Genomic DNA, 15,964 nt, shown 5'->3' on the forward strand with positions numbered 1-15,964 from the left:
TTGTACTAAATAGATGAAATAAGGTTTTTCTGCTAAAAGCAAGCCCATTAACAGATTTCTTTCTAACCCACCATTGTGTGCTCTGTTAACAATGCAGTCTTTGAGTATTAATGTTGAGTTGTCATATATTGTTGGCTAATAATACTAACTTGACATTTTATTTAAAAATGACTTTGTGTGTGGATAATTTCTTATTCAGGTGTGCTTTAGAAGTAGAAGCTTCAGATTTAATGTGTAATTAACAGGAATCAGGGGTACTAGTTGGATCATTATTTAGGGAGATATATTAAGAGCCATAATTTTCTGTCTTTGTGTTTCACTGCCTCTTCTTCCCCCTCCCCCCCCCCCTTCAATTTCTGGGTGCTTAATTGCAGATTAATCGTTTTTTTCAGTATGGATTTCATTAATGTGCAGAGGGCTAAGTCAAGTCCCGTTGCAAAATGAACCTCTTGGAACGCCTTGATATAATAAAACCTGTAGAATCCTTTCTTTAATGTATTTACCAAGACCTTCTGAAGCACTAGTTTGAAATTATTGTTTTAAAAATTGATCAGCACTGAATCCAATACATAGACCTTTGAAATAAAGTTCCAGAGGCTAAATAGATTTGCTTTAATGGAGCTCAGCACTGATAGATCAATCACATTTTATGTCCTATTCAAGCCATAGCCAGACACGTGTATAACAAAATGACAGAACTAATTATTTGGAAGATCAATGCAAATCTGTAAGAAAATTGTAAATATTTGAAAAAAATTTTAGGGACAATACTTTAGCAGAAAGCTAACAATAAGAAAGAAAATGTGAAAAACTCAGAAATGGCATAAAAGTAGCAATACTTTTATGCCATAAAAGTCATGTGGACAGCCCAAATAGGGCTGTCCACATTAGCAATACTTTGCTAATGTGGACAGCCCTATTTACATAGAGAAGTATTTTATATAAGTAAAAGAATTACAATGAATTACAATGCTACAACTGTTGTACAAGCTTAAAACTGGACATCCTTTAGAGGATAAAAAGTTGACTTTGTTTACAGGTATATGGGCTGCACTATTATATAATAGTGTACACCATTTGAAAGTTAATGTCCTCTATTTATAGAGTTTATTTCATGGTCCTGGATGACTTTTCTCTTCAATAAATTAACAAAAAAGGCTCCTTGCTAGATCCCTGACTAGGGGGTTTGCCGGCACAATATATTTCTAATGTGTGCCGTCATTTAACTCAGGGTACATCACTATAAAGCAGCTCTGTAGATACATGCAAAACATAAGCTGAAATGCTGCTTAACTTAGTTATTCCAGTACAGTTTAGAGAGTCAAAGCAATACTTTGTAAAAATTATTCCTGTTCTGAGGCAATAGGCAGTAGTTCGCTCTAATGCATGCGAAAATCCTTTTAAAATCATACAGACCATAGGGATGAGCTTTCATTTGAAATGACATAGATGATGTCAATTTCATTGTTTATATCTTTTCATGTCGTTTTTAAATAAAATGACCAAAAAACCCCTCAAAATGTTGTTTTTCTTTTCGGTTTTATAGTGCACGCTGTTTCAAATAAAAGTGAATTCGCAAAATTTGTGCACATAAAAATCTGCATACATGCGTGTAAATAGCATATACGCATATATAAGCTATTTTATAAACCCCAAACGACACGTATAAGTAAGGATCTGTGAAGAAATTTGCGGATGTTAAAAAAATAAATAAATTTAAGGGGCAGCCCAGGGACGTCCCAGGGCTGAGCTAACATTTGCGCATGTAAGCTGCTATTTTATAAGAGATTTACAAGATTTACACATGTAGATTTGGCTGCTTACTCGTGTCTATTATACCTACTCTATATCTGGAATAAGTGAGTGATGGGGGGGAAGGTCTTGGTGAAATGGGGTCTTGATGACCTGCAGATGGACTGGGCGAACTGGTAGACTAATTGGTAAAACTGCTAATTTCATTGCTGTGCACATGTTAGAAAATCTCCCAATTTACACACATGAAACCTGAATTACGGGGGGTAAAGGCATATAAATTATGCAGATAAAATCTCAACAACTATTTTTAAAGTTAGATGTAAAAATACATGAATATAGCAGTTACACACTACTTATCCAAGCAAATTCCAATTTATCCAGCTAAGTAGGAGCAAAGCCACTACTTAACCAGGCAAGTCTGAAAACTACCTATCTGGCTACATCGGGTAGCTGGACAAATCTAAAAGCATTACTATCCACCTGTCTTTTAAGACTTATCCTGCTGACTTAGGCCTGAATTTATCAAAATGCGGTAAGTACCGCATGCGATAGCAAAAGGGGCGTGTTTTATGCTAATATAGTATTTATCGCAATTTGCGATAATTACCTGTGCGAAGAGCTAAGTTAGTGCACATTGCGATACCATTTCAGATTCTGCGATAAGTGCCAAACCTGATGTATTTCCTGCATTCAACCACTGGGGGACCAGTTTTTCAATGAGAGAGAGAGAGAGACTGGCCCATAGGCAGGTATTTGTATCCCTAGGGTAGGCCCACCTAGTAACTCGAGGTGGGGATTAGGTAAGTGTGTAGGGGGTTAGGGGCCACTTTGACATGCTACGTGACACCTACGAACAGAACAGTGGTCACTTGTGAAGATTTGCTGGCCTTCGGAGTGAGGAAACTCTCCAAGATGAGATTTGGGCAAGGTTCTCTCAACCTAGCTTGATGGACTCTCTACCTGGGTAACATCAAGCTAGACTCTCTACTTGGGTAACATCAAATTTTAACTTATATGGCATCCATAGCAGAAGTAAAGTTCCACGGCAGAGGACCTCAGCATGCACCGAGTTGCGTAAGTACTTACGTGCACATCTTGGATTCATGTCCCGAAATGTACATGCCCGCCCAGACCATGCCCTCGCCCCGCCCCTTTTTGAAAACTTTCATGTGCGTGCTGCGGCATTTGCAAGCATATCTGGGCGCTTTATAAAATACAGTCGATGCGTGCGAGCCCAATTTATTCGCACATCCCCCGATTGATGTGCGCGTTGGGCTTTTAAAATTTACCTCATAGTGCGCACTATTTAAGTTGGTGCACAATAAGTTGAATTAGTGCGCACTGAAAATGATACTTAAATTTTAACATGAAAATTATTCTAAATCAAACTTAAAAAGAAGAAGAAATTATACAAAAAAAAAAGAAACAAAAATAAAATTTTGCCATGCATACCCCTAACAGACAATTGTGATAGACCAAGAAAAAAGTTTCAAAATGGGAACAATCCAATCACCTCTGAATAAAGGGGCTCAGTGAGGCCTCATTTAATAGTTTGTGAAAAAACATGTCACACCCTCTGGTCTTGGGATGAAAACCCAGATTCAAGATGCTGCCTCCTTTGGAGCATGGGTTTCATCACTATTTATGGTGATAAAATGCATTTTGGCGCTGTAAATCAACTGCCTGAAAACTGTCCTTCCACAACATGAGCGCTTTCAGCCACGGTAAGAGGAGGCAATTCCCAAGACCATGTTTTATTAGGGGAGGAAAGTAATACATAGATTGCATTTTCAAACCTGCGCATGTTGTTTCCATTCAAATAGTACCTGCCCAAAAGCAATTGCAATTTTTTTTTTAATACTCTGAGTTGCACTCAATACATGTCAACAAAACATATACCAAGCACTTCAAAATGAACATTGTGCCTCCGGCGATTCAACTTAATCAATGCAGTTTTTCTTATATGCAAACAGAACCTTTCTCCCCACACTCAACCCATGCGAGCACATAGACATCTGTCATTCCAAACACATTCTTACCTCGTGCTAGTGAGCCAACACTAAGTAGTTACGATTACGAGTTCCGATCCCCCATTTTTTACACCATTACAGACCCAGATGTTTGCATGGCAATGACCACAGCTTGAAGTAGCCTTTAGTAGCAGCCCACTGCCTTGGATTGTTCACTGTCTTTTGTTTGTAAAGCTCCATGCCAGCTATCTTCAGCATCAGTGCTGTCCATTGGGAGTAATTTGGCTGATCTTTGGAGTTCCATATCCCTAGGAGTTTTTTGTTTTTTTTTGCAAGTGACAATTGCACTCAGACATATTTTGTGCCACCCTGCGGAAAAGCCACTGATCTGTCATACAAATGCAGACAGAGTATTTTCCCTGACCAAGTCAATCCAGCACTTTTTCCAGAAACCTTGCAAACGGGATCACCCAGTGAACATGTGACAAAACGTTCCAGGTTGTGCTTTGGCATTGCAAGCAGAGGTCAGGATCCCATAATTTCATCACAGCTCTCCTTGTTCTTGTAAGATACAGCCTGTGTAGTAACTTAAACTATATTTCCCACATATTTGCCAACATCAGCATCCTGTATACCTCGATATCCATATCTTCTCCCAGATCCACACTCCACACTCTCACCACTTTAAGCAATTGACTATCATCTTCATGTTTTCGCAGCATGCTCACCCAAATTTATTGATTGTGTCAAAGAAAGAGTCCCTCCTTTCCATTGCTAAGCTATAGTGTCTGGAATTGACCAACTATCCTGAAGTTGCAAAAAGGTGTACAGTGAATTTGTATCTGTATCCACCAACTGACCCAGACAATATAGGCCCCCCTGCCTTCCCAATCTTTAAATACTACTTACACACATCCTGCAGGGAAGTCCAGAAAGTTAAAAATGGTGATCTGCCAATACTTCACTTCCCATGCATCTGCCACCGTCACCAGGTTTTCTGAAAGGCAGCCATCCAAAAATGATTAGAACAACTTAGCTTCCGCATCCCATGGCTCGATAGATGAAGCAAATTAATAGGTCCATAAGGATGAACACAAGTCACCAGCAGAGAATCAAGATCATATTTGTTGCCCATCACTGACCACTCTTGAATATATCACCACAGGCAAGAGACATTATATAATCTATGATCTGGCAAGGGCAACCTCCTTGTGCCTTTCCCCGGCACTCAGTCTTGCTAGTTTACCTTGCCAAATGAATGCAATTTAGATATATCCTTTAATTTTACCCAATATGGTAGCATCTGAAGGCACATAGAAGTTTTGGCAGGACCACCATCTTTATTAAAGCACATAGTCCCATCAAAGACAATGGCAGTTTATGCCACCTCTTTAACAGTTTTTGGGTATAGTCAACTGCTGCTGAGAGATTACACTGATACGTCTCACCCATAGATGTGATCAGTGTTATACCCAAATATCAGTTAGAGGATGCAGCCCATGTCAGTGGAAATAGCCCTTCCCAATCTGTCCCTACTGAGGCATGCAAAAGAAGAGCAATGGACTTGGGAGAAGTTTATTTTTAAGCCAGAGAAACTTCCAAATGACTAAAAGATGTAAAATGTTCCCCAAACTATGTCTTGGATTACCTAGATAAAGAAGGATTTAGTATGTAAACCCCTTGCCCACTGGTAACCCCTCAAACCCATCCATCAACCAGAGTGCAATTACCAGTGGTTCTAAAGATAATACAAATAATAGTGGGGACAAAGGGCACGCCTGTTGAGTACCCCTACCAAGAGAGAAGGCATCCGATAAAGAGCCATTAACCAGAAATCATGTCCACAGCTGATTGTACAAGGTTAATATCCATTTTAAAAATTCCGGACCAAATTTATATTGATTTTAGCACCCAATGTAAATAAGACCATTCCACTTGGTCAAATGCCTTTTCTGCATCAAGGCTGACCAATATTCCTTTTACCCTGCCTATCTGTTGCTGTTTTAACTGATGAAGAGCTTTAAGCAGATTAGATAACCATAGCTTGCCTACTATAAACCCCATCTGTCCATGGATCCTGCACAATCCTGTTAACTTTTTTACTTTTGGAGACTCCTGACACCCCCCCCCCCCCCACACACACACACACACACACACACAAGATGGCGCTGGCCGTCCATTGCTCCTACCATGTGACAGGGGCCGACCAATGGTATCGGTAGCTTCTGTGACAAAGTAAGAGCAAAGGCTATCGGCGCCATTTTGAATACCGGCAGCCGACGGCCCAAGTGCAGGAGAATGCTCCAGGACCCCCGCTGGACCACCAGGGACTTTTAGCAAGTCTTGGGGGGGTCAGGAGGGTGGGGGGTTTATTTGTTAGTGATATGTTACATTCATGGGGGTTCGCCATATGTTTCGGAACCCCATGAATGCAATGAATAGGGACTTATACGTTGCGGATTGCGCATTCATTCAAAACAAATGCACATCCCTAACCCCTATAGGACTGCCTTTGCAGCATTCCAATAAGTCCTTGGGCTAAGATCTGAGGAGTCATTAAACTGTTTATAGTCTTCCCCCAACTCCCTATCCTCTATTAGCTCAGGTGACATTCTCTAAGGCGAATGTATCTACCCCCCCCCCCCCCCCCCCCAACATGATGGACAACTGCACTCTTATCAATGAATGGTCTAAGAGAGCCACCTCCCACATCTCTGCTCCCCATAGAATGTGAAAAAAGTTTCTGGCAACAAAATGTAATCAATACGGGCGTGCACTTGATGAACCGGTGAAAAAAAAAATGAATATTCCATATCATTCAAATGCAACGCTCTTCAAGAGTCTATAAGACATAGTTCCCTGGATAGAAACCCCACTAATATCTCCACTTGGTCTTTCTTGGGCATTTTTGAAGGCTTACAGTCTACCAATGGATTATCAGTGATATTATAATCACCACCCAGAATAACAGAATAGCCTTCCCATCTACTTGTTAAAGCCAATAACTCTGTGAAAAATGTATGACATTAGCGACTGGGAGTGTATAGGTTTAGCAAAAACATTTTGTGGTTGTATATAGAGCCAAGTAATAAAATATACCTAACATTTGGGACTGCTATTTGTTGTTCCACTATTAGTGGTGTAGTCTTACTAACCAAAATGGCTACCCCACATTGCCTGGTATTTAATGATGCATAATATCACTGACCTATCCATTCACGACATAATTTCTTATGCTCTGCAGCATCTAGGGGTGTTTCTTATAGAAATGCAATTTCCTCCTAAGCTCCTCCAAGAGCTTTTTCCTCTTGACTGGTGAATGTAAGCCATCAATGCTGAGCAAGCAGATAACCAAGTTAGTCATATCCTTCTAACACAATATATAATACAAGTTGCTCTTTCATTGTTTCAGAGGAGACCACCCAGCCTTGATCTCCCCTTCTCCTAAGGCAGGACCCATAATCAGAACACGATTTCTCACATCCAGCAATCCCATTCATTCCATTCACAATCCTACAGACACTCACCTTTATCCATCCAATTTCCCCTTCCCCATTGCTTCTATTCATGATCCTCCAAAAACTCCCTCCACCATTTCTCCACCATTCTGATATGAAGCTTGTCATGAAGTTCGGTATAGAAAATGTTAAATAAATAAATTTGCTGCTGTTCTTGCTCTTGGACAACTTCCAAGGCATGGTGGCTGGCAATTTCTTCCAGTTTGCGGCACCAATACCCAGTTCGCTTCCTCCACTGCCCAATGTTTCAAAAAGAGACAAGCAGGAGAAATTGGTGAGAGCGCACCCTGGGAATCGCCAGTTGTATATATATATGATAGATGGTCCTCTGTTGCGAATGATCCAAAATAACAGATCCAAAAACCATGGTATGTGTAGAAAGAACTGAGCTCAGACCAACTCTGTTTACTGAAGCCATGAAAGCCTGTATGTCAGTTTTGGAGTCGAAAGACCTCGTGTATCCTTTGTAGAAAACTCTCAGGCATGCTGGGAACTGGAGAGAAAATGTAATGCCTTTCCTGTGCAATTGAGAGCAGAACAGTGTAAACTCATGCCACATTGCTGCCATCTTGACTGAGTAGTCTGGGAATATGAGCAGTTTTGTATTTTCAAACATCACTTTCTCCTTCTTGTGAAATGCATTTAATATGCGCATTTTATCAAGAAAATTGAGGAATTTTACAATTACTTGTCAGGGCCCGATTCGATGCGCCCTCTCTATGATCATTTGTCAGGCCTGTGTTTTCCTTGCCCAATAGTTCCGGCAAGCATGATCCGCACCACTGTAACAGGGCTTCTCCCTGGATCAATTCTGGCAAGCCTACTGTGTGCACATTATTTTGACGACTGCAGTTTTCTAAATCATCTAATTTTCCTTCTATCTGTTCATTTTTCCACCGCAATTGTTAGACTTCCATATCCAGCCCAGTTAACCGTTCCTCGTGGTGGCCTAACTACTGATCAAATAGCCATTAGCATCGTGTTTTGGTTTAAAAACATATCATGCAGCTCATCCTTGGATGCCTGCAATTTTGTTTTTGGTGAGTACTCACTGCTGCCGATACCACCTTGGTAATGTTGCTCAGCTAAGTGGCTCTGAGATAGACTCCGGCGATGTCCCAGCCTCAGTTGCCAGCTTGTGTTCTGGAGTAATCTGTTTTTCTGCTCCAATTCTTCTGGTTCTTGTGACCATAATATGTCACCCGCCACCAAAGACAATATCTGCAATCAGAGTATGCTTTTCCACCTTTAGTGCTCAGTCACGCTTTGAGCCAATTGTGTCAGCAGATTGACGGTGATCTCATAGGAGCTTGGGCTTCTGATCTCCGCCTAGGCTTGCATCATTGCCAGAAGACCCAGCAGTTGCAAATTAATGTCCCCCTGTGGCAGTTTTCAACATGAAAGTGCTCTACTTGTTTTTGCTTTGAAATTTGGAGCAAAACCTGTGGGTTAAAATTGCCTGTTCACTGTGTCCTGATGCAAACATTTTGGAAATTGTATCCTCCTCTCAGACAGGAGCTTTCTCTAGGATGGTGTTAAGGATATACATACATTTCTCAAGGGAGCATACTAATTTATTGTCCTTCCATATTTGGTGGCAAGGAAGTGTATTCTTACAAAGTAGCTATTGCTATTACTAAGTGGTCAGCTGTTAATATAAATGGACAAAACAACCATGTAAACACTTTTATGGAGGGTAGTATGGGAAAATCTTTTGGAAGAACTCACCATTGAGATAAAAATGGTCATTAAAATGTTTAAGGATTCCCCTGCTATAATATCTGGTCAATATAGTATTATAATCAACATATTTTCATAGGTAAACCCACATTTACCGATGTAACAATATGACTTTCTTGTTTTTTAACTATCTTTCCTACTGCCTATTTATTTTATCCCCTGCCCAGTTACTTTCTCCCTGTTGAAATGTATTTTCCAAACTTTCAGTTATGTGAACCGGAATGATGTACCCACTGATGCCGGTATATAAAAGTTTATAAATAAATAAATAAATGATCTGATTATTACCCTTCCCAAGCTGTACAGGTAAAAAATGACTAGCACACCAAGAAAAAGAGCCAGAGTTAGGTCAGGGAAGGGAACTTACATACAGAAATTATATGATCAAATCTCCATGCAGGGTAACCAATTTTATAACAGAGCACTTAGGGCTGAAGTCCACATCTACAAAGTGCGTACAGACTTCAGCCTGTATTTTCAAAAAGGCTTACTTGCGAGTAAGTTCGCTTTGAAATTTAGCAGGAGCAGATATAAATGCTCATATGAACATTTATGCACATATTTACGAAAATCAAAAGTATGCACGTAAATTATTTTTATGTCCCAGTTCCTCTTCAGGAATGCTTCGTTGTAGTACACAGAAAAGTATATACAAAATCACATACTACACCTAGGGTAATGTTCAAAAAGCCCATTTATGGGGGGCAAGATGGCAACATGACTCAGCCATGGAGTATCAGTCCGACATTTCCTCTGTGCATTTTCCTACAGTTTTCTACAATGCCTCCCAAACATAAAGGCAGACTGCGAGCTTACCCTTCGGAGCCCTCTCTGCTGGTCAGGCAGCATCTGATTCTTGATTCTGTGGTCGCTGTGGCTCAGGAGGGGGGAGGCAGCCCCTGGTGCAGGGTCTGGCAGAGGAGAGCCTGTTCCCGCTAGGGAGATGATTTCCCTCAGCCCCTTGATGTCCATCTACTGCTGGCTTAGCGCGACCAGGCCTCGGAAATGGCAGCATTGTTAGATGGAGATGTTTGTGCTGCAAGCTGTCTCGAGGGTAGATCTTGGAGGCATTTTGGGTGTCGACACTGAAGCAGGAATTACACCTGGTGAAGCTGCAAATGTGTCACTTTATACATCATTTTTCGTGGCTGAGGAATTTGTGGGTGAGTCTGGTCCAGCTCCCAGCATTTCCCCAGTTTTTGTGGTTCCTCCCAAACCGACGGTAGTTACAATGGATGCACTCTGGGACTTGATAGTATCCTTAGGCCAGACCTGTGCCAATTGCTTCAATAAGGCTGATATGGTTTCCTCTCAGTTTGAGTCCCATATCTCTGCATGTAGTTCCTTTCAGGATAAATTTTAGTAGAGATTTTTGTTTTTAGAACAAGAGGTTTCTGGTATTAAAAATGCTCAGTCTATGCTTATTATGGATCAGAACAGAGAGTCTGGAAAATAGTTAAAACCTAAGATTTATTAATTTTCCTAGGGTTATGGGAGAACCTCCTAGTATGACTCTGCAGCGATACTTTACTTTCTACAAACATTGAAAATTCCTGAAGAGACTGTTCCTGCCCCAAATAAAGTTTAGTTTCTTACTTTTAGAAACAGTTGATCACAGGATGGAGAACTGGATTTATCCGCTTTCTTAGAATCTTTGGGTACTGCGCTCATTGAAAGAATCACTTTATTGGTTACCTTTTTTACCTTAATTTCATAATGAAAAGCTTCTTTAAAAATATTAGTGATTCCTTTATGGGGATTTCTGTTCTAAATCTTTCTAAATCTTTCTTGACACCCAAGAGAAGAAAAGATCTTTTTAGCTCTTCGCCAAGAAGTTCTTGCATTAGGATCGACTTTTATGTTAACATTTCCCTGTAAATATTTCATTAAATTGCATAAGGAGAGCTTCATATTTTTTTGTTCCTGAACAGCTACATGTGTTTGTGAATTCTGGGAAAGCTTTGATTTCAAGTCCCATAGTTTGTCCGTAATTGACGTTATTTGAAGTGGCTGCAGATTTTTTGTCATGTTACAGTGATTTCCTTGACATCTTGTTTTTCCTTTTTTTTTCTTTCTCCTTATTTTCTGTCCCCCTCATAATTCCTTGTGCTTGTGGTTCTGCTAAGTGTGAAATTTTTCATAAATGTGATCATTTTGCTTTTTTCCTTATAATGGTTTCTCTCATATTTCAAATGTGTTCTTTGCAATATATAGAAATTGAATAAATAAAAAGAAAAAAGTCCATTTACTTGCATAAATGCTTTTTTAAAATTATTCCTTTAATTTCCAGTGCATAGTTTGGATCTGTGTGTGATTTTCAAAGGGAAACCCTATAAAGAGTTTCTCTTTTGAAAATGAGTTTGCAATCCTATAGTTACTTTTTACCTGCCGGACGCATGCTGTATGGGGAGAATCATTTTTGCCTTCCCTGTAATTCGGAGTCTACTCATATTAAACAAAGAAGTAGATAGGTTGTACAAGAAACTAGCATTTATTTTTCACCAGTACTGGGATAACCCCAATTTGTATCATCCATTCCAAATATCTTTCCTCCTAATCAGTCTGACTACTCACATGATGCCCTAGATTCAGGAGATCATAGTGTATTTTTGTTAGAGAGCTTTTTATTGGCAATTTAAAAATACAATCATAATTGCAACAATCAAACACTCTACTGGTATAAAATCCCTGCAACATTAGAAGTTCTTTTGCCATTACAATATTTCCCATGAAAACTACACAAAACTCAAACTATAAATACAATACATGATCAATAAACATGTCCTTGTCTCTGAGCCAGTTCTCATACTTGATTGTACAGCCATTTCTTCGCTCAAGCTAACATTTGTATATCCATTGTTTATGGCATCATTCAAAGGGTGGGTTTCTGGTTCTAATTTATTTAACTTTTTCCATATATGTATTCTTTTAAATCAGGCAGATTTGATCTAATCATTTCCAAAAAGATATGGGGTAGACTTTCAAACATAAGCGCATGTGACCATGGGCGTGCCAATTTTATAACATGTGCGCACCAGGGTGCGCATGTTATTAAATCGGGTGGCTGCGCACAGTTAAGCGGACTGGGAGGGAACTTCTCTAACCCCCTGCCTAACCTTCCTTCTCCTTCCCCTCTCCTCCCCACCCCCTAAAGCCGGCCTCCGTGCCCTCCTCCCCGGGCCTGCCCCTTTCTCAGGGCCTGGCACTTGTGCACGTATCATCACTTATGCGCAGATCTCCACTTATGCGTGTGGCTTTTTTTAAATGTATGCGGCACGCACAGGGCCCAGCTACACGTGCAAGTGGCAATTTTTACATGCATGGTCGATTTTAAAATTCAGCCATATATTCTTTCAATGCATACCAGAATTTGTGTTTGTCAATCCTCAGCTTAAATCGCAATAAGAAAGGGATAACCATGACTTTCTATGATTTCTACTCATATGGGTGCATTATGCTTCTTCACAAACTTTGAAATTGAAAAGGTAGCTTGTTTCTAAGATCCTTGTAGTGCCATTGTTTTTGAAGCAGATGTAGGGGCACAATGATAAAAAGTTGATGAAATGTTAACCAAGAAACATCCCCTCAGAGTATCATCAATGTTGAGATGTTCTTTAGTTGACTCAGTGCTACTTGCCCACATAGTAGTGGTTAAAATATGTCACTACACTAACATCATGTCTTTGACTCTACTTCTGATTGGTGTACATTTAAGGAACTTATTTAATGATCAAGTACTTTTTAGGATGCCCCCTGGCATCCATTTTAATGTTTGTTTTTTTTGGGGGGGGGGTTTTGGGGGGGGGGGGTTGGGGGAACGGTATTTGACTGTACCAAGGCTGAATGTTGTGGTACAAACTTCTGTTGCCATGATTTCTTCTAGTTGCGTGAAGACTTTGACCGTGGCATAGATGTAGTTCTTGAGGAGGAACACAGTGTCCATGATGTTTCTGCTTTACTAAAGGAGTTTCTAAGAGACATGCCTGATCCACTTCTTACCAAAGAACTTTATACTGCTTTTATCAACACCATGTGTGAGTTTTGGAATAATATTTTTAAAATTTTATATGAAAGTTTTATTGTAGCAGTATTTGACAATACAAGGTAATTTAATAAATTAGAACTAGAAATTGTATTATAAATGAATTTGGATTTTTTTTAAACAAAGAGGATATTAAAATGCATTAAATAATCAACTTAAAGAACATAAGAAGTTGCCATATTGGGTCAGACCGAGGGTCCATCAAGCCCAGCATCCTGTTTCCAGCAGAGGCCAATCCAGGCCACAAGTACCTGGCAAGTACCCAAACATTAAATAGATCCCAAGCTACTAATGCTGGTAATAAGCAGTGGCTATTTCCTAAGTCAACTTCACTAATAGTTTATGGATTTCTCCAGGAACTTGTCCAAACCTTTTTTTAAACTCAGCTACACTAACTGCTATAACTACATCCTCTGGCAACAAATTCCAGAGCTGCTTTGTGTGTTGAGTGGAAAATAATTTTCTCAGATTTGTTTTAAATGTGCTACTTGCTAACTTAATGGAGTGTCTCCTAGTCCTTCTATTTTTTATTCATAAAAATCAGTAATTTAAATGTATAAAAATGAGCAAAGGTATATAGCAATAAGCAAAAAAACAAAAAAATCCTATTTTAAATATATATTTTTTCCAAGGAGCTGGAAAAATGTGTGCCTAATAATACGCTTTGTGATACCAAGTGATTATTCATTCTAATTGAAAGATTTATTGCAGCAAATGTTTTGATAATTTTAAGAACCCTGAACAAAAATAGGAATACAGATTATTTCTATTGAATAAACGAATGCACTTTCTGTTTTTTTTAATATATATAAATCCTCCTAATTGAACTGCTTGTCCCTTTATTTCCTGGACATTATATATTTCTTTACTCATGTCACTAGCAAGTAAACATGCAGCTCTAAAAGTTATACTACTGGAAACAGTCTTTAATCATTAACAATTCAGTTTATCATGTTTCCATTCTCTAATATTCTGTTTCATACAAATTAAGTTTTGTAAATATTTAAGAAAAGTGTAATATAGTGCTGTATCTTAAACTGTAGTTTTTAAGTAATTTTAGCTAAAAAGGACAGTTTGGATTAATTATGCCACAGAAACAAATCGAATTATGTATTGTATATCCAGAACTGAGCAAAAATGCCACACTTTATTATCTTAGTACTTTAAAAAGTCCCATTATCTTATTAATGAGTAGAAAGGTTATATTATACCTATAGGACATTTAGCATCTGGCAACTCCTTTTGGTCTTCCAACTTAGTCAAACCAGAACTGGGGTCTGGTGCTAACCTTCATTTGTAACTTCAGTTAGAGAGCGAGCGCTTTCTTTGGCAGGTCCAAAACTATGGAATTCCACACCAATAGACTTAAGAGCTGAGGCAAATCCTCTGACTTTTAAAAAGAAACTAAAAACCTGGCTATTTCAGCAAGCTTTTCCTGATGAATAATGCCCTTCTCCTATTTTACTTTAAATATTTTGAGTATTTTATGAATATTGTTTTGTATCTCTAATTTATTAATTATGTTGTATTGCCTTTTTAGCTTTTAACTGATGTATTTTATTTCACTGGTTATTTATACTTTTAATTTTGTAAACCGATACGATGTATTCTCAAATACCAGTATATAAAACCAAATAAATAAATAAACTACTTGGGGATTTTTTGCCTATTTTATATCCTCCTCTCAACTCACCTAGCCCAACTCAGATGTAGGCTATTCACCAGGGCGCCTTCTGAAGCCCTGCTATTATGGGTCCTAAATTTGGCTGGGTGTCTCCCTCACGCCCCCACAAAGGATATGAATGCTGCTTCCACAGGATCTCCAACCCTGGCCCAGCTCAGGAAGCAAAAGACCTGACCCAGAAATTAAACCCAAATCTTCTGAATGGCATTGAACCACCAGGCCAGCATAGATGACAAACTTCTATTTAACCATGAAGTTCGGTATTGAAAAATGCTAAATAAATAAATAAATATTGTTGCATCATACTTTATTCATATTATTGTCATACTGAAACTTTGACTGTACATTTTACTGACCCTTGTAATTAAAATGTACTTTTCCTTTGCTCAGTGTTAGAGCCAGATGAACAGATCTGTACCTTACAGCTTCTCATTTACCTTCTACCTCCCTGTAACTGCGACACCTTGCAGAGGCTCTTACAGTTCCTGTCAACAGTGGCCAACCATGCGGAAGACACCGTAGACAAAGATGGACAGGAGGTAGGTTCATAAACCTTCACCGTATTTATTTTATTATTATACCATTTACAAAGAATGATTAACACAGAAACCTCACCCTCAGCATGTAACAGCAGATAAGGACGATAAGACCCAACTAGAATAATGGATGCATTTACGTGGTGACCGGTTCTTAGGAATGAAACTCCATCAGTTGTCCAAGTCTTGTTTTGTTTAGTTTTTTTTTGTTGGTTTTTTTTATAACACCCCTAGACAATTTCATAGGAACATTGTTAATAGCAAATGTTGACAGATAAAGACCAATTGACCCACCTAGTCTGCCTGATGTCCCAGTTTTGTATAGTTTTTCCACTAAGTGTCCCAGGCCTCCATTTTTAGTGTCACTGTTCAGATGTACATCTATGTGCTCAAAGGACCTATTCCATCAAGATCTTTTCCCTTAGACACAGAAATGGGAGGGGAAAGCCTTAATTGGCCCCATAATACTTGTTGCTAAAACGAATTCAACTTTTTAAATAACTCAATAGAAGTTGCATCAGTTAAAGCTAAGGATAACCTAATCCAGAACTCATCACCTGAACTGTAAAAATAAATTATCTTGATGATTTTAAGTGTATTTATACTCACTGATTTCCCATTCTTAGTTGCTGTTAGTCCCATCCATCTTAAACTGTCTTTTACATAAATCTTGGTGAAATCTTTTATCAGTCCCCTTTATTTATCTCTGTTTTCTCATA

At 39.0% G+C, this 15,964-nt stretch overlaps 1 protein-coding gene across 1 annotated transcript in view; it reads left to right on the forward strand.

The window, feature by feature from the left end:
• ARHGAP6 (Rho GTPase activating protein 6) overlaps positions 1-15,964 on the forward strand; it is a 269,412-nt gene that overhangs the window by 155,197 nt on the left and 98,251 nt on the right. The window contains 2 exon segments of the mRNA XM_029603281.1: positions 12,867-13,017; positions 15,100-15,248. Coding sequence (XP_029459141.1) covers positions 12,867-13,017; positions 15,100-15,248 — 300 coding nt within the window.

Source organism: Rhinatrema bivittatum, chromosome 5 (assembly GCF_901001135.1).
Source record: "Rhinatrema bivittatum chromosome 5, aRhiBiv1.1, whole genome shotgun sequence".
Taxonomy (NCBI): Eukaryota; Metazoa; Chordata; class Amphibia; order Gymnophiona; family Rhinatrematidae; genus Rhinatrema; species Rhinatrema bivittatum.